Source organism: Nicotiana tabacum, chromosome 9 (assembly GCF_000715075.1).
Source record: "Nicotiana tabacum cultivar K326 chromosome 9, ASM71507v2, whole genome shotgun sequence".
NCBI classification, from domain to species: domain Eukaryota; kingdom Viridiplantae; phylum Streptophyta; class Magnoliopsida; order Solanales; family Solanaceae; genus Nicotiana; species Nicotiana tabacum.
Genome location: NC_134088.1, coordinates 111846862 through 111865516, shown reverse-complemented (window position 1 = coordinate 111865516; position 18655 = coordinate 111846862). Strand labels below are relative to the sequence as shown.

Sequence of the window (18655 nt, the reverse complement as noted above, 5' to 3'; positions counted from 1 at the left end):
ATATATTTACTTATATCTTAATCTTCTGTTTACAATTTTGCTGTTCCTCAATCTCATAGTGTCAAATATATAGCTAAGTTGTTATGACCGAGCACATGTGAGTTTCATAATTAATTTTGAGATGCTAAGTCAATATTACAGGGGGGCACAATTGCAAGTAGATTTAAAATAGTAGTATTAATTTTCTGAATAAAATATAAAATGGGGCAAACATTTTGGAGAAGAAAATCACATAAGTACGGATGATAACTCTTAAAGACTATCGCATTTATAATGTACGGTGTCACCCTCATAAAGAAAAAAAAAAGGAAACTTCTAATGAGGGCGTTTCCTTTTTTTTTCTTTAATCTTTAATAATTGTTTCTCTGCTGAATGTTATCTAAAGGACAGGTCGGTGCGCTAAGCTTCTGCTGTATGCGGAGTCCGAACTACAAGGCTTTATCGTACACAATCTTACCATATATTTGTGCAAGATGTTGTTTTCACGGCTCGAACCTCTGACATCCTGATCACGTGGTGACAAATTTATCAATTATATCAGACTCCCTGAGTTGAGTGATGTCTGACCTTTTAAAAAATCAAAGATAAACCAAGTCAAATACATTGAGCTCAACTTGCATATTTATTTAAGTAGAAAAAGTATAGTAGTAGCTTCTTGAATTTAGACGTGGGTTGCCTTAAACTTCGGCGATGTTGTTGCCAGAGGCACATCAAGGCTTGTCACAAAATAGTAACTATGAACATATAATTTTAAAAATATAACGAGTTTTAGTAAAATACTTATAGACTAAACCTATAAAGTTTAAATTCTAGATTCGCCTCTGATCGTTGCTAAGATATTCGGTCTTTGAGCCATAGCCATTATCTTTATTTCAATAGATTTACTTGACGACGTGTATTTATCTTATTTGAATTTTATTTTTAATAATACTTTCGTTCAAAGGAAGAGAAAATCATGAGAAAATAATGTTTGTTATTTACAAGCGCGCTGTTCTTGACAGTTGAATTATAAATTAAGAGATCATGGTCAACTTATCAACCATGTGTCCATGTTCTTTTGATTTGCTAATAGGTTTTGATAACTTATTTTTAATTACTTATTTAATGAACAATCCAACCCTCCATAGGACGTATCATTTCTTGGATTATAAATCAACGGTGTAGGTTTGGTGGCGGCTTTCATTCTGTTCTATTTGGTTAGTTGATTTCAGCAAATATTTGTCTTCATTAATATTACAAATTGTATTAAAAATAGACCATAAAATGAGATAAGGTCGCTTGAAATGATTTAGACATGTCCTACGTCGACTAATAGGTGAAACTATAAGGAAGTTGTTAAGAGGGGACGGCAAAACCTAACATCACATGGTACAAACCGTATTCACCGTACTTCAAATGACTTCAATCTTCAAATATTATTACTTTTATCAATTAAACATCTTTTTATTTCATGCTTTTTCCTTAGAAATACGCTAAAGTTTCCTTATAACTCATGCTAAAAACGACGTCAAATGTTCCTATCGATGCAACCACAAGACTCCAAGTTAAAGTTGTTGAGCAATATCATTTGCTCTAAAATCTATATAACATCTGCAAATTCCATCTTGCTCAGCTATAGGGGATTAAATTACACTATTAAATTCAACACTTATATGAACTCTTATACATATCAAGCTCGCGAAATATCTGCTAAATGAATCGGAAAGTCATGACGAAACAATAAGTGTTGGTCACTATATCATTTTCTATGGACCTATTACATTTTAAACCAATCGAAGTCCGTCAAATATTTTTTACAAAATACACATGTACTAATAGACACACAAAAAAAGTAGATATAATCATAATTTCATGTCGCTTGACCACGAAACCTTCTACTTTACTAAAGTACAGTGAGAAGGAAAGAAGTTACGTAAGTTTGACTTTTCTTTCGGTAAATTGATTTATTTTTCATGTTTTAAAAGTACTGGTTTTTACTGTCAATTTATAAATTAGTTGGAATGGCGAGGCAAAATATTGTGAATTTAGGGTTTCAAGTTAGATTAAAGAGATAAGGTATCAAAACAATAAAATATACCAAAGCACATGCATGATCGATAAGTTGACTATAATCCAATTCAGTAGCGCCAATGCCGGTGCACCATTTACGTTCCCAAACTTCATAAGGGCAAGAAAAACAAATAAGAGATTTAAATTTTAAAAGTGAATAGAATAATACAATATCCGTTTTAATTTCTCAACTAATGAACTCTAGATGTTCAAATGAATGTTAAGAAAGAGATGACACCGAAATCTTAGCCACCCCACGCCACGTTTAATTAAACAAGAAATTATTAATTTAAGTTTTATATATATATATATATATATATATATATATATATATATATATATATATATATATATATTAGTAAAATTTTAAATATTCATAAAACAAAAAGTAAAGATAAATGCAAGTGGAGCTGAAATAACTATGTGAACAAGTATTTTATGAATAAAATAATTTTGAAGATACGTACAAACTGCGATAGCCACTCAACAACAACAATAACAACAACCTAGTATAATTTCACTAGTGAGGTCTGGGGAGGGTAGGTGTAGGGTAGATAGGCTGTTTCCGATAGGCCCTCGGCTCCCTCTCTCCAAGAACTCCTCACCTTGCTCTTGGGGTGACTCAAACTCACAACCTCTTGGTTGGAAGTGGAGGTTGCTTACCACCAGAGCAACCCACGATAGCCACTCAGTATTATCATTTGTACGTAAGTCGTACTTATAAGATTTTCATTGCTTTATGGGAGTTTAATCCTGCTAAATTCTACTTGCAAAACATATTCTTGCATGTTGACTAGATTGATAATTCAAAAATAAAATAAATAGACAAGTTACATGTTATATCAGGTAAACCTGATCTGATTGTATAAACAAACAATTCTATTAACTAACAGTATATATATTGTTAGTGTAAACAATCTTTTTGGGGTGAATTTCTCCAGAAGTTGGAATAAGTCCCTAATTCGGAAGTTGGAATAGGTCTGTAATATCATTTATAACTTGTGTGCAAAATTTAAAATCAATCAGAGGTGTTTTGGTATGAATCAAAATTGGTATCAGAATTCGGAAGTTCATAATTTCATAAGCTTGAATCGGGGTTGTGATTCGTTGAATCGGTCTTACTTATATGATTTTTGGCCTCGATTAGGTCCGTTATGTGTTTTGAAACTTGTTGGTATATTTGGACCCGGGGTGTGATTCAGATTGAATCCGGATCAATTTTTGGACTTATACAATTGCTGAAGTTTCCAGCCATCTGGTGTCATCGCACCTGTGGAGGGATTGGACCTAGGTGCGGACTCGAAAATGCGAGTGATAGGGCGCAGAAGCGAAATGGGATGCCCAGACCTGGGGTCGCAGGTGCGAGGTGGTTTCCACATCTGCGAGTCCTAAGGTGCGGAGAAATGGTCGCAGATGCGGAAGGGGCAAGCTTGGTCGGTCTTCGCAGAAGCGGAGAGTTTTTTGCAGGTGCGCGTGTATGTCTGCAGAAGCAGAATCTCCTCAGCCTAAGTGGAACCCGCACCTGCGATGGTATTTCCGCAGGTGCGGCGTCGCAGATACGATGAAAGGCTTGTAGGAGCAGATTTACTTGGAAGAAAATAGGAAATTTAGAGGGTTTGTTTCATAATTTATATTTGGACTTAGAGAGTTCGGTATGAGGCGATTTTACGGAAGATTTTCAAGAAAAACATTGTGGTAAGAATTCCTAACTCGATTTTGGTTAAACTACATGAATCTATTATTGTTTTCATCATTAATTTAAGTATTTTGGAGTTGAAAATTTGGAAAAAATTTGTGAAACTTCTTAGGCTAAGATTTGGAAATTTGATGTTGGATTTGAGTAATTCTTTGTATGGTTGAACTCGTTATCGAATGAGTGTTCGAATTTTATAATTTTGGTCGGGTTCTGAGATGCGGGGTCGGGTTGACTTTTTGAGTTGACTTTTTATTTCTTTGCAAAGATCGTAATTTTATGGTTCGAAAGAGTTTCCTATAGTTTATATTTATAGTATGGAGTTATTTTGGCTAGATTCGAGCCGTTCGGAGTTGGATAATCGAGGGAAAAGCCTACTAGTGGATTGAATTAGTGTGATTTTAGGTAAATGCCTTACCTAACTTTGTGTGGAAGAATTACCCCTTCGGATTGGCGTTGTTTGTGATCATTGTGATGTGTGAAATCCGTGTACGCAAGGTGACCAGTGTGTACACGGGCTAAATGTGTAAATTATCGGTTTTAGCTATGTAGATTCCTTTCATGCCTTAATTGAGTTACCTTAACATGTTATAGTCATCATTTCTAGTTTATTTTCACATGTTCTACTTGTCTTATCTCTTACTTGCTAATTGCTCTGCATGTTTAGTTGAAGTTCTTGTTTTCTTTAGGCAAAATACATAGTTACCCATCGACCTTGAAGCGAAATCCCAGTTACACACCTCTTGTTCACGGAAAATCTTTTTCACACTCAACCTTTCAAAAGTGTGTCTAAGACACATCACTTTTGTACTTGATCAATTTTTCAGATAACATGAAAGTCACGCCCTAATAAGGTCGTAACACGTGCCATTGACTTTAATAAAGGAAAACAAATATTAGAAAATTACAATTAAAATATATTTTCTTCATCTTCCCATTTTCTATCTTAAGCGTCATTGCTGATGCCACCTAGTTGTTTGTGAGAAAGTTTCCAACAACATCAAAATTCAACCACACCATCTAAACAGCTAGTTGAAAATAATCGAGCAACAAATTGAGTTCAACAACTCAATAATCAACAAAACCCGATTGAATTTTTAAGCTTTTTTCGATACCACAACAATGGTGGATTCTAGATTTTTTCACCAAACCTTAAATACTATTGTTAAAACTTTTAAATCTATCACAAATAAATAGTTTTCACAATATTTGGACAATAACCCAACAAAAACTGCTCAATTTTATATCTAAAATTTTATGTTCTTTCCAAAATTCTATTTGGGGAAGAAGACGATGGGAAGGGTGGTATGAGGACGAAGACCAGAGGGAGGGGGAGAGGTTCCTGTGGGGAGGGGAGATTAAAAAATGAGATTTTTACGAGCTTCGCGCGTTTTTTTGTGTGTAAACACGCAAGTGCTATCTGGTCAAAAGTAGTGTGTTTTAGACACACTTTTGAAAGGTTGAGTGTGTAAAAGGTGTCCCGTGAAGTAGAGGTATGGAACATGGATTTCGCTGCAAGGTTTATGGGTAAACTATGTATTTTGCCTTACTTTATTCCATATTCATTATTTAACCGTTGAATTCATTACTTGAAGTTATTATTCGTGGAATATCTTGTTGTTGAAATTACTATTGAGTTATAATGGTCGTGATTTGCATTGAGGTTAAGTCTTAAATTGTGAAATACTATTCTTTGTTGAGTTATTCACTACCGGTTATTGTCGTTGAGACTCTTGTGTATATTATGGTTGAGCCATGGGCTTTTTATTGTGAAAACACTATTATTGTTGGTTTTTTTGGTAAGTTGTGATATTGGGCATTTGAGGTGCGATTTGTGATACATTGTGATATTGATACGCATGCGGTGAGATAAGGTAGGCTTGATACACTTAACTAGTAGGGGAACTACTAGAAGCCATGCGGTGTGATAAGGTGGGCTAAAACGTAGGATGCTATTTCGGGAAAATAATTTTTAAAACTAGATGCAAGGCTCCCTCGGTGATATAAGGAAAAATTGTGAATTATTCTTGTGATTTGAGACTATACGAGGTTGCACCCCGGTAATGACTCTTGTTGGTATTTCTCTATTGTTGTACTTGTCTTTGGTTGTTTGTTTCCTTAGCATATTATTTCTTGTCTTCTCCGTGTTGCACTATTTGCTTTAGTTCCGTGTAGCTGATCTTGATATGCTATTTGTTGTTTCAATTTCATTACTATCATTACTACACTGCCATACACTTGTACAATCTTCTTATTTATTCCAGTAAGGCTTTGACCTGACCTCGTCACTACTCTACCGAGGTTAGGCTTGGCACTTACTGGGTACTATTGTGATATACTCATACTACGCTTCTACACATCTTTTTGTGCAGATCCAGATACCTCCTACCATCTCAGATATTAGCGAGAGTTTAGCTGCGGAGACTTCAAGGTATACCTGACGTTGTCCGCAGGCCTCGAAGTCCCCCTCTACCTCGACTATTCTATTTTCCTTATCCTTTTAATGATATTGATGTATAGGATTATGCAATACTTCTATTTAAAGCTTGTGACTTGTATATGCTGGGTCTTGGGAGTTGTATATGCTGAATTGCAGATTTCATATAATATAGTTGTTGAGTTTTGAGACTTTATTTATTATTTCAGTTATTTCTGTATGAATGTTAGGCTTAGAGACTAGGTGTCATCACGACATCCTACGAAGGGAAATTGGGGTCGTGACAATAAAAAAAGAGAAGAAATTATAAGTCAGTAAAATTAATGTTCAAAGTTGAGATTAGAATTATCTGTGTGTTTTAAATTGCAGAGATTCATGTGCCATTTAACTAGATTCAGTAAGATTGAAAGTTTTGATACCAGAATCCGACACCAGACTTTGTTTCTCTAGATATATATATGAGAGCAACTTTATTTATCGTTGTTGTGCAGGTTTTGGAAAAATACAACCTAAAATCCATCTTCATGCATCCAATGGTGACGTACCGATTCTTAAGAAGTTTCTTGTCTATGTTTAATTTGGATTAGTTAGGGACAAGCATTAGGCTTAACCGAATGAAAATTTTGCCCAACTTTGATCAAGTCAAACATGCTAGATCCAATATCATAAAAATAGGTGGAGTAAAACTAATTCTCAAGTGATTTTGTCTATAATTAGTAAAATATTTTAGGTTAATTAGTAGGTGATGTATGATCTTGCATAAATGCGGAAGGTAAACTAAATCAGGCTCTCTACCAAAAGAGGACTATTTCCAAATCTCTAATATCCGAGATATCTGGTTAAGGGTATAGATGAACATTTACCATTCCACCGCATCCTTTGGTGTATCTAGAAGTTGCTTCTGGTTGAAAAAGAAGGAGACTGCACTTTTCACTTAATCTTTTACATATGATGGGTCAATTTACTTAAAATTGGGAAAATAGTGGCTTACTATAAACATTGTGAGTGCATAAATTCAGCTGTCTTTAAAAATAATACTCCCTCTATTTTAATTTAAATATATTTTCTTTATTAGTCTGTTAAAAAAAGAATGACATTTTTATATTTGGAAACAATTTAACTTTAAGCTTTTTATTTTACCCACTTTACCCTTAATAAGAAATTTTTATAGCCACAAAAATTGCATGTTCCTACAAAACTTTTGCCCCTTAAACTTTTAGAACTACATGTTTCAAAAGTCTTTTTTTCCATTGAACTACATCATCTAAATTGAAACGGAAGGACGTATGTAAGTAGAAGTAGACCTATGTACAGAGAAGAAGGGTCACCGAACTCCTCCCTTACCATCGACAAAGAATCTAGATTTATATGTGTATATATATCTTGAAAATAATTATATATTTTGCTTGGAACTCTAAATATCAAAAGTCTAATTTGGTTGAGTTGTTCGCTCATGTATCCTCGCTATCTTCAAATCCTGGCTCATCTCCTTATAAGCCACTAGATTGGGGCAACTACAGTACGTCAGTACCGTACAAAGCTTGGTACTTAAATAAAGAAAAAGAAATTACTGCATTCAGCTAAGTTTAAGCTGCCTTTAAGTTGATCTGTTCATTCTAGTAATTTTAATTGTTGCACATTAAATGGAGTACAAATTAAGGGTTGTTAAACACTTAAACACGTCATAATTAAACAAATAGGCAAATATGTACTTTCGCTATTTTCTTCTATTTTACAAAAGCATACCATGTGATGCCAATGTGTACAATACGTGTGCTTTTTTAATGTCAACTCTCTGAAACTCTATAAATACCATACCATTTTGCATTCCCATAATCACCACAGCATCAAGCTTTTTGCTACTTAGCTTCCTAATATCTCGTTAATTTGCTACTCCACATTCCACAACCACTAGCCCTTCTCTAAGCCTTTAATTTTTGTTTTAAGACAAAAATGGCTAATTTTGAAAGTCCCCTAGGTAGCTCAGTGCATGGATTAACTGGCAAAGAACAAACATTTGCATTTTCTGTTTCTTCACATAGCCATAATAATCCTGATAATAAGAGCCTAGCCACAAAATTTGATTTGCCAGTTGATTCAGAGCACAAGGCAAAAGCTATAAAAATCTTCTCATTTGCACAACCCCACATGAGATCTTTTCACTTAGCCTGGATTTCGTTTTTCGCTTGTTTCATCTCCACTTTTGCTGCTGCTCCTTTAGTTCCCATTATTCGCGATAATCTTAACCTAACGAGAGCAGATATTGGCAATGCCGGGGTTGCTTCTGTGTCTGGTAGCATTTTCTCTAGGCTAGTAATGGGTGTACTATGTGACTTAATAGGTCCAAGATATGGCTGTGCATTTCTCAACCTTTTAACAGCCCCTATTGTTTTCTCTGTGGCTTTTGTCTCAAATGCAGAAGGATATTTAGCTATGAGATTTTTAGTGGGATTTTCATTAGCCACATTTGTGTCATGCCAATACTGGACTAGTGTAATGTTTAATAGCCAGATTATTGGACTTGTTAATGGTGTTGCAGGGGGGTGGGGTGATATGGGGGGTGGTGTTACTCAACTCCTTATGCCTTTTCTTTTTCATATAATTAAAATAACTGGAGCTACTCCATTTACAGCGTGGCGTATCGCCTTTTTTATACCAGGATGGTTACATATTATAATAGGACTTATGGTCTTAACTCTTGGTCAAGATTTCCCTGATGGTAACCTTAGTACTCTACAGAAAAGGGGTGATGTTGCCAAAGATCAATTTTCAAAGGTAATTAGACTCTGCCCCTATACATATAGTATAAACTAGTGAAATTAATTATTAGCACAAATTGACTAATTTTCTTTTATATTCTTTTTCTGTATAGGTTCTTCGGTATGCAGTGACAAATTATAGGACATGGGTCTTCTTCCTCCTCTATGGATTTTCCATGGGAGTTGAGCTTTGCATCAACAATGTCATAGCAGAATATTTTTACGACAAGTAAGTTTTTTATATCTCCAGCATTTTAATAGTAAATCTGACTTTTACACTCAATTTTTATGGTTGATTTTACGTAGGTATCTCATATTTGACCTGATAGTGTAAATCTTTTTATATATTATTAGAGTGTAGAAATTAACAGCTTGTTTAGATGATTGTTACCTATTGTATTGTATGGTATTGTTACTTTAAATACATTGTTTGTTTTAATTGTTACTTAAATTTTATTATATCGTATCGTTAAATTCATCGTTACATAACAACCAAAAGTGTCATTTTATATAACGACGGATTTGGTGTGGTCGCATCGTTACCTTATTTTTTTCCTCTCGTTTTGTCCTTTCTTCTTATTAATTATATTTTATCCTTTACCCTACCTTTTATATAACAATATTATCTCATACCCTACTTTTTCTTTGTAATATTGCAAGTTTATTCTTCATATTGTTGGTACATGATATCATGAAATGACGGTAAATGATACATTTTATCCAAACATTGTATTCGTCAAAATAATATAATACAATACATTATGAAACGACATGTAACAACCGTCCAAACAAGTTGTAAACGTCCCAATTTCAACTTACACAACTGACCATATTACTCAATGTTGATAGGTTTAATCTGAAGCTACACACAGCAGGAATGATAGCTGCAACATTTGGAATGGCCAATTTTGTGGCACGTCCATTTGGAGGATATGCATCTGATTTAGCAGCAAGAAAATTCGGAATGAGAGGCAGGTTATGGGTCCTATGGATAGTGCAAACATTAGGAGGAGCCTTCTGTATTTGGTTGGGCCGAGCCGAATCTCTTCCTATAGCCATAGTTTCAATGATTCTCTTCTCAATCGGAGCTCAAGCTGCATGTGGTGCAACTTATGGAATCATTCCTTTCGTTTCGCGAAGATCGTTGGGCTTGATTTCAGGCCTCACTGGTGCTGGAGGAAATTTTGGAGGGGGCTTAACACAATTGCTTTTCTTTTCAACGACAAGATTTTCGACAGCAATGGGACTAACTTGGATGGGAGTAATGGCCGTGGCTTGTACAATACCAGTTGCTTTTATTCATTTTCCGCAGTGGGGAAGTATGTTTTTTCCAGCTTCAAAAGATGGGAAATATGATGAAGAGCATTATTATGGTTCAGAATGGACAGAAGATGAAAAATCAAAAGGATTACATCAGGGAAGTGTTAAATTTGCAGAGAATTGCCGATCTGAACGTGGGAAAAAACATATTGTTTCTTCCTTAGATACTCCACCTTACTCTCCAGAACATGTTTGAAGAAATCGCAAGAAGAATAAATTGAATGTATTTGTAATGTTTAATTAGTGGAGTGTGATTGGTTGTTTCTTTGTAGTATTATGAGCTTACAACCATGAATCCATTGTAGTTTGTATTAATTAGTATGAGCTTATAAGTTTTTCATGTGTCCTTTTTTCTTTTTTTATGTAAATAACTCATGAGAAATAACATTTTCTTATAATCTATGGTTTCTGTGACCCTTAAAAAAAAATGTGTTCGCCAATTCTCTCATTTTATGTGGAAATTATTATGGATCCCCCGAAAGGGAGCCTTGCAGTACACAATGGTAAAATTGTCTTCACGTGGCCTATAGGTTATGAGTTCGAGCCTTGGAAACAATCACTAATGCTTGCATTGAGTCTGTCTACCTCACAACCCTTAGGGTGTGATCGTTCCCCGGAACGTGAACGCGGGAATATCTTGCACACCTAGCTGCCCTTTGTTACGGTTCCCTCTAAAGAAATCGCGAACCGGGTTTTAGGGAAACTCCTATTTGTACAGTTAAATGCACATATTGCAATATGTGCATTTATTACTCTTTCAAGATTGCATCCCTTATTTTTTGTTCGGAGGAAAATTATTATGCAAATCAGAATTTGTGCAGAAGTGATATTACTAAGTCAATGAAAATATTAATGCATTTAGCCTTATTATACTCTTCCATCGTTGGGGTCACAGCTTTTCATTTACATAGTTAATCATGTCTAGGTAAGTACGCACCTACATGATTAAATTTTACTTAAGTTCATCAGCACGTACATAGCTAATAGAGGGTGTAATATTAAACTCATTTCAGATTTTACAGAACATAGAAATTATTTCTATTGGAATTTAATAAACGAGTTTCTTGTTTTCGTGTCTTGAATAATTCCTGCCATGCATAACAAATGTGAATTTAAATCTGTGTAAATCTTTTCTTTTTCTTTCTTCTCCTTTTTCCAGTTATAATATTTACAAGTCATGCTGAAAAAGAACCTTATAAATAGGGAAGTAATATCCTAATTTGTTTTTTTTTTTAACGTGTAATACCCTAATTTGATTTTTTTTCCCACCGTAATATTATACCATAATTTGATAAGTTCGTTGTACTTGGAAAAGCCGTACACTTTGACTAGATCACAAGTGTTTTCATGGTATCGTATGCTCTCAATCCCAAAAAGTTGGAATTTATATTGTTAAAGTTGAATTGTTGAAAGCAATATCTACATTTTCTTGGGTTATCTGTTTCTTAATCTTTTTTTTTATTCCTTTAGTTTTTTGTTTAAACATTTACTTCATAATGTCACGATCCGAAATTTCCGCCTTCGAACCGTGATGACGCCTAACATTTCACTTGTTAGGCAAGCCAACGTTAGAATAATATTATCCATTTTTAAAATAATTTTTAAATTTATTAATAACAAAGAACAAATGCGGAAGTAAAGTCTGAAATGTAGTGAATAATCCTTTAAAACAACGGTGTCTAAATACCATCCCAGAATTGGTGTCACAAGTGCACGAGCTTCTAGAATAATACAAATAAAGGTCTGAATAAAATAAAGTTATCTGGAAACAAACACACAGCTAAAGTAAAGTAGACGGGGGACTTCAGAACTGCGAACGTCGTACAGTTATACCTCAAGTCTCCTCTGAGTAGCTGAAATCCAAGCAAGTCTATGGTACGTCGCTGGGACCAACTCCGAAATCTGCACAAGAAGTGCAGAGTATAGTATCAGTACAACCGACCCCATGTACTGGTAAGTGTTGAGCCTAACCTCGACGAAGTAGTGACGAGGCTAAGGCGGGTCACTTACATTAACTTGTACGCAATATTAGTAACAACAACAAATAGTAGAAATAATCAGGTAACTCATTTATAATAATTGAAGCCAACTCTGCAGTCATAACCAATTATCATTTTCATTAATTTCCGTTGCAGCGTGCAACCCGCTCTATCAATATATTCATATTCAATTCTATTGCGGCGTGCAACCCGCTCCTCCAATATATTTATTTTAATATATATATATATATATATATATATATATATATATATATATATATATATATATATATATATATATATATATATATATATATATATATATATATATATATATATATATATATATATATATATATATATATATATATATATATATATAACTTTTAATAAGTCTGTTGCGGCATGCAACCCGATCCTCCAATATGGACTTTTAATAAGTCTGTTGCGGCGTGCAACCCGATCCTCCAATATGGACTTTTAATAAGTCTGTTGCGGCGTGCAACTCGATCCTCCAATATATCCATTTCAATCAATTCTGTTGCGGCGTGCAACCCGCTCCTCCAACATATTCACTTACTAATTCTTATAGAAGAAATTTCTCCAATAAATACAATAATTAATATAAAATTATAAAACAACAAGCATACAATAATTATGATTTAATTATGAAACAAACAATGATAAATAGCAAATTATTATGAAAATGAGGGAGAAAATAGGCAGTTTAATATTTAATATGCTAAATGTCAAATAACAATTAAGACACATAATTCAAATAGCATGTAACAATTAATGCAGGAATTCAAGAATTAATATTTGACAAAGAATAGGAGAGAAACAATTATTATAATAATTAATTCACGATTTAAAACGATTTATGATTTTTCAAGTAATTATGCAAATAATTAATTTGACGACGTATAGACACTCGTCACCTCGCCTATACGTCGTTCGCATGCATTTCACATAACAAATAGTTTAAGGGTTCTATTCCCTCAAATCAAGGTTAACCACGACACTTACCTCGCTTTGTAAATTTCAATCAATTACTCGACCATGGCTTTTCCTTTTAAATTTGTCTCCAAAAGCTTCAAATCTATTCATAAACAATTCAATATACTCAATACGAATCACATGAATTTACTAATTTTTCGGATAAAAATCCGAAATTTATTAAAATATTCGACAGTGGAACCCACATCTCAAATCTCGGAAAAACTTATGAAATCCGAACACCCGTTCTGAGACGAGTCCAACCATACAAAAATTACCCAATTCCAATGTCAAATGGACTTTCAAATCTAAATTTCTCGTTTTTGGAAAGTTTTACAAAATTTTCAATTTCTTATATCCAAATCCGAATAAAGGATGAATATAGACATGGATTCATGAAATATAATCACTTTTGGTTATAGAACACTTACCCAATTCAAAGTCGTGAAAAACCCCTTTGGAATCGCCAAAATCCGAGACTTAAAACTCAAAAATGAGTAAAAATGGCTAAGACCCAATTTTTATATATTCTGCCTTTCGCATCTGCGGCCTATATTTTCGCACCTGCAGTCTTGCATTTGCGAGACAAAGCTCGCATTTACGGAACAGGGCAGCTTGACCAGTGGCCGCATCTGCGCCAAAAAATGTCGCACCTACGACATCGCAGAATCGCACAAGTGACCGCAGAAGCGATCGTCGTCGCAGAAGCGGCTCGTCCATCGTGGATGCGGTTTCGCAGCTGTGCTCATTTCTCCACAGAAGCGGAGCTTGGCAAGTCTGTCCAATATCGCAGAAGCGACTGGTATTCCGCATGAGCGGCCACGCACCTGCGCACAAAATGTCGCGGGTGCGACACACCAGAACCAGCATTGGGCAGCAGGTTCCAATTGCTCTGTGGCTCATCCGAAACTCATCCGAGCCACTCGGGACCTCGTCCGAATATTCCAACAAGTCCAGAAACATAATAGGAACTTACTCGGGGTTTCAATTCACGTCAAACAATATCAAAATTACAATTCACACCTCGATTCAAACTTTTAAGTTTCAAACTTTTCAATTTGCAAATCTCATGCCAAAATATATTAAATGAATCCGGAATTACTTCAAATTTGGCACACAAGTCATAAATGACATAATAGAGCTATTCAAATTTCCAGAATCGAATTCCGGCTTCGAAATTAAAAAGTCAACCCCGTGGTCAAACTTGGAAATCTTTAACCTTTAAATTACTAGTTCCGTTAAATGGTCATAACTTGAGCTAGGGACCTCCAAATTAAATTTTCGGGCATACGCCCAAGTCCCAAATCACGATACGGAGCTACCAAAACTGTTAAAATACTGATCCGGGTCCGTTAACTCAAAATATTGACCAAAGTCAACTTAGTTGAGTTTTAAGGCTCTAGTTCATATTTTAATCCATTTTTTACACAAAAATATTCCGAAAAATTTTATGGACTGCGCACGCAAGTCGAGGAGTAATAAACAGTAGTTTTTGAGGTCTTAGAATATAGAATTAATTATTATATTTAAAGATGACATTTTGGGTCATCACATTCTCCACCTCTAAAACAAACGTTCGTCCTCGAACGGAGTTAGAAAAAAAAATACCTGAGCTGGTGAATAAGTGTGGATATTTACTCTGCATATCCGACTTGAACTCCCAGGTAGATGCCTCTACCGGCTGACCTCTCCATTGCACCCGAACTGAAGGATAACTCTTAGACCTCAACTGTTGGACCTGCTAGGCTAGAATAGCTACTGGCTCCTCCTCGTAAGTCAAATCTTTGTCCAATTGGACTGAGCTGAAATCTAACACATGGGACGGATCACCGTGATATTTTCGGAGCATAGACATATGGAACATCGGATGAACCGTTGATAAATTAGGTGGTAATGCAAGCTTGTAGGCTACTTCACCCACCCTTTCAAGAATTTCAAAGGGTCTGTTATACGTAGGGCTCAACTTGCCCTTCTTTACGAACCTCATTACACCTTTCATAGGTGAAACTCGGAGCAATATTCTTTCTCCAACCATGAATTCAATATCACGAACTTTACGGTCGACATAACTCTTTTGCCTAGGCTGAGCTGTGCGAAGTCGATCCTGAATAATCTTGACCTTATCCAAGGCATCTTGTACCAAATCGGTACCCAATAACCGAGCCTCTCCCGGTTCAAATCAGCCAACTGGCGAACGGCATCGCCTTCTGTATAATACCTCATATGGAGCCATCTGAATGCTCGACTGGTAGCTATTATTATAAGCAAATTCCGCAAGTGGAAAGAAATGATCCCAAGAACCTCCAAAGTCTATAACACAAGCGCGAAGCATATCTTCCAATATTTGAATAGTGCGCTCTGGCTGTCCGTCTGTCTGTGGATGAAATGATGTACTCAACTCCACCTGCGTGCCTAACTCACGTTGTACAGCCCTCCAGAAATGTGAGGTAAACTGCGTACCTTGATCTGAAATAATTGACACGGGCACACCGTGAAGGCGGACAATCTCACGAATGTAAATTTCAGCTAACCTCTTTGAAGAATAGGTAACTGCCACTGGAATGAAATGTGTTGATTTGGTCAACCTGTCCACAATGAACCAAACTGCATCAAATTTTCTCTGAGTCCGTAGGAGTCCAACAACAAAATCCATAGTGATACACTCCCATTTCCATTCAGGAATTTCTAACTTCTGAAGCAAACCACCAGGTCTCTGATGCTCGTACTTAACTTGCTGACAATTCAGACACCGAGCTACATATGCAAATATATCCTTTTTCATTCTCCTCCACCAAAAATGTTGCCGCAAATCTTGATACATTTTGGCGGTACCTGGATGAATAGAATACCTGGAACTGTGTGCCTCTTTAAGGATTAATTCACGAAGCCCGTCAACATTAGGCACACAAATACGACCTTGCATTCGAAAAACTCCATCTTCCCCCACAATAACCTGTTTGGCATCACCGTGTTGCACCGTGTCCTTAAGGATAAGTAAATGAGGATCATCATACTGCCGCTCTCGGATATGCTCATATAAAAAAGACCGAGCGACTGTGCAAGCTAGAACCCGACTGGGTTCTGAAATATCTAACCTCACGAACTGATTAGCTAAGGTCTGAACATATGCAGCTAACGGTCTCTCACCAACCGGAATATAAGCAAGGTTGCCCATACTCACAGCCTTTCTACTCAAAGCATCGGCCACCACATTGGCCTTTCCGGGGTGATATCATAGTCTTTCAACAACTCCAACCATCTTCTCTGTCTCAAATTAAGATCTTTTTGTTTGAACAGATACTGAAGGCTACGATGATCGGTAAATACCTCACACGAGACACCATAAAGGTAATGCCTCCAAATCTTCAGCGCATGAACAATGGTTGCTAATTCTAAGTCATGAACATAAAAATTCTTCTCGTGAACTTTCAACTGCCACGACGCATATAAAATCACCTTGCCATCCTGCATCAATACTGCACCAAGCCCAATGGGAGATGCATCACAATACATCGTATAAGATCCTGAACCTGTGGATAATACCAACATTGGCATCGTAGTCAAAGCAGTCTTAAGCTTCTGAAAGCTCAATTCACACTCGTCTGACCATCTAGATGGGGCATCCTTCTGGGTCAATCTGGTCTTAATAGTTGTTCATAATCAATTACAAAATCATCAATTAACTCCATGTGAACACAAATCTTGTTTCAAACCTTCACAATACTAATAATGAGATGCGAGGCATGAAGACCTCGTAATTGTTTACACAAAGTAACGAGTCACATTTAACGCCACCTGGGCGGGCTCCTACCTCGTAGGTTAAAACTCAATAATTACAACACGAATTTGGCAAGTATGCACAGAGAATTTTATACAAGATTTTTCAAATAAGCCTAACATGCATGACTCCCTATTATTGCTATAGTACAATTTTAATTTAACAAGGGAGAATTTAAACACAAGAATTTTTATCACAAGAATCTCGTCCTTATATAACTTCCACCGCAGCTCGTAGCCCGGTTTAAACATAATAATTTATATTTAAAAATCCGAGGATCTCGTCCTCAGTTCTGAATCACAAGTAATATGCACATCGTGCCAATCGAAACTTTCCATTTTCTCCTTTTAAATAATTTCCGTTAAACTAAATCACAACACATAATGAACCCCACACCGGTAGGGCATATAATTCACAATTTGTAATTAATTATCCGAAAATTACATCAAAACTTACCGAAATGAGTACCAGAAAGCCACCTTTAGCCTCATAGCTCTCATTAGAGACCAACATGGAATGATAGGCGTAGTTATCTCCATAGAACCTCCCAACAGGAGTAAACACATAAGTAGATTATAGAATTACGAAGCTCACTCATAAGTTGAGCACAATAGGAGGACTCGTCTCGATACTCAGAACCGAACCAAGTTAAGAAAATTATTCCTTTATATTAAATCGAAGTCATGCATGTAATGACACCATATGATGTAACGACCTCCGCCATACCATAAAATAATTATATCAACGGCTGGGTCTCCACCTCTAGGACGCCTTTTACCTGCCTGTCCTCCACCCCTAACTGGTCGTGTGGGTGGTGCAGTAACTGCAATAAAGCACGTAGCCTGAGTGCTTTGATGAAATATGTCTCTCCCAAGTTTGGGACAATTTTCTCATGATGTGCCTAGTATCGCCATATTCATAACAACCCATTTGCGGGTTTGGCTGCTCATATTGAGTCTGTGCCAGATAACTGAAATAACCATTACAGGAAACTCATGTCAGAGTAGAATCCACTAAATCCCCCAGAACCTCGAGACGTCTTGGTCTCCTTAGTTTCCTTTTTCCTCACCCGAACATGTTCTAATATCTTGGAAATTTCTACCACTAGTGGAAATGAAGTATCATCCTGAAACTCCCAAGTCATACAAAATTGTACGATCATAATTGAGTCCTTTAATGAGTCTGCGGACTTGCTCCCTAGCTATAAGAAGCAAAGTAGGAATATGATGGGCGAACTTATTGAACCTGATGGCATATTCTGACACCGTCACGGTGACCTGATGCAACCATTCGAACCATATGTGCCACGCATTACGGAGAGTCTGGGAAACAAACTCTTTCAAAAGCATTTCTGAGAACTGAGCCAACTGGGCAGTGTTGCATTGTCTGGTCTGCCCTCTTCGTAGACTTGCCACGGACACCTATGGAGAATTATCTCTCCCAAGGCCAATTTCTTCTTTTGTTATGCTGACTCAACACTGTTGAGCTAACCCATTTCTTAACATACTCTTCGATTCTTCTTTGGGGTAACATTTACCCCTATTTATATACAATGATCACAAAAGTAGAACTCCATACAAACAATTCTTAGAACGAACCACATAGTCCAAAATCTCGTCAACCACTGTACTTCCTCCGAAGCAC

General features: G+C 36.1%; 1 protein-coding gene across 1 annotated transcript; it reads left to right on the top strand.

Moving 5' to 3' along the window:
* Positions 1-8032: 8032 nt before the first annotated feature.
* On the top strand, positions 8033-10631 carry LOC107784728 (high affinity nitrate transporter 2.4-like). Its single transcript, XM_016605900.2, has 3 exons — positions 8033-8954; positions 9052-9167; positions 9788-10631. Exons 1-3 carry the CDS (start codon positions 8133-8135, stop codon positions 10452-10454), a joined length of 1605 nt encoding a protein of 534 aa, XP_016461386.1. The 5' UTR covers positions 8033-8132; the 3' UTR covers positions 10455-10631.
* The last annotated feature ends 8024 nt before the right edge of the window (positions 10632-18655 follow it).

Bases quoted from the DNA above. Each gene is read 5' to 3' on its own strand.
- LOC107784728 (XM_016605900.2), top strand. From the start codon at position 8,133: ATGGCTAATTTTGAAAGTCCCCTAGGTAGCTCAGTGCATGGATTAACT. The intron at 8,955-9,051 runs GTAATTAGACTC...TTTTCTGTATAG, and splicing joins CCAAAGATCAATTTTCAAAG to GTTCTTCGGTATGCAGTGAC. The intron at 9,168-9,787 runs GTAAGTTTTTTA...CAATGTTGATAG, and splicing joins GCAGAATATTTTTACGACAA to GTTTAATCTGAAGCTACACA.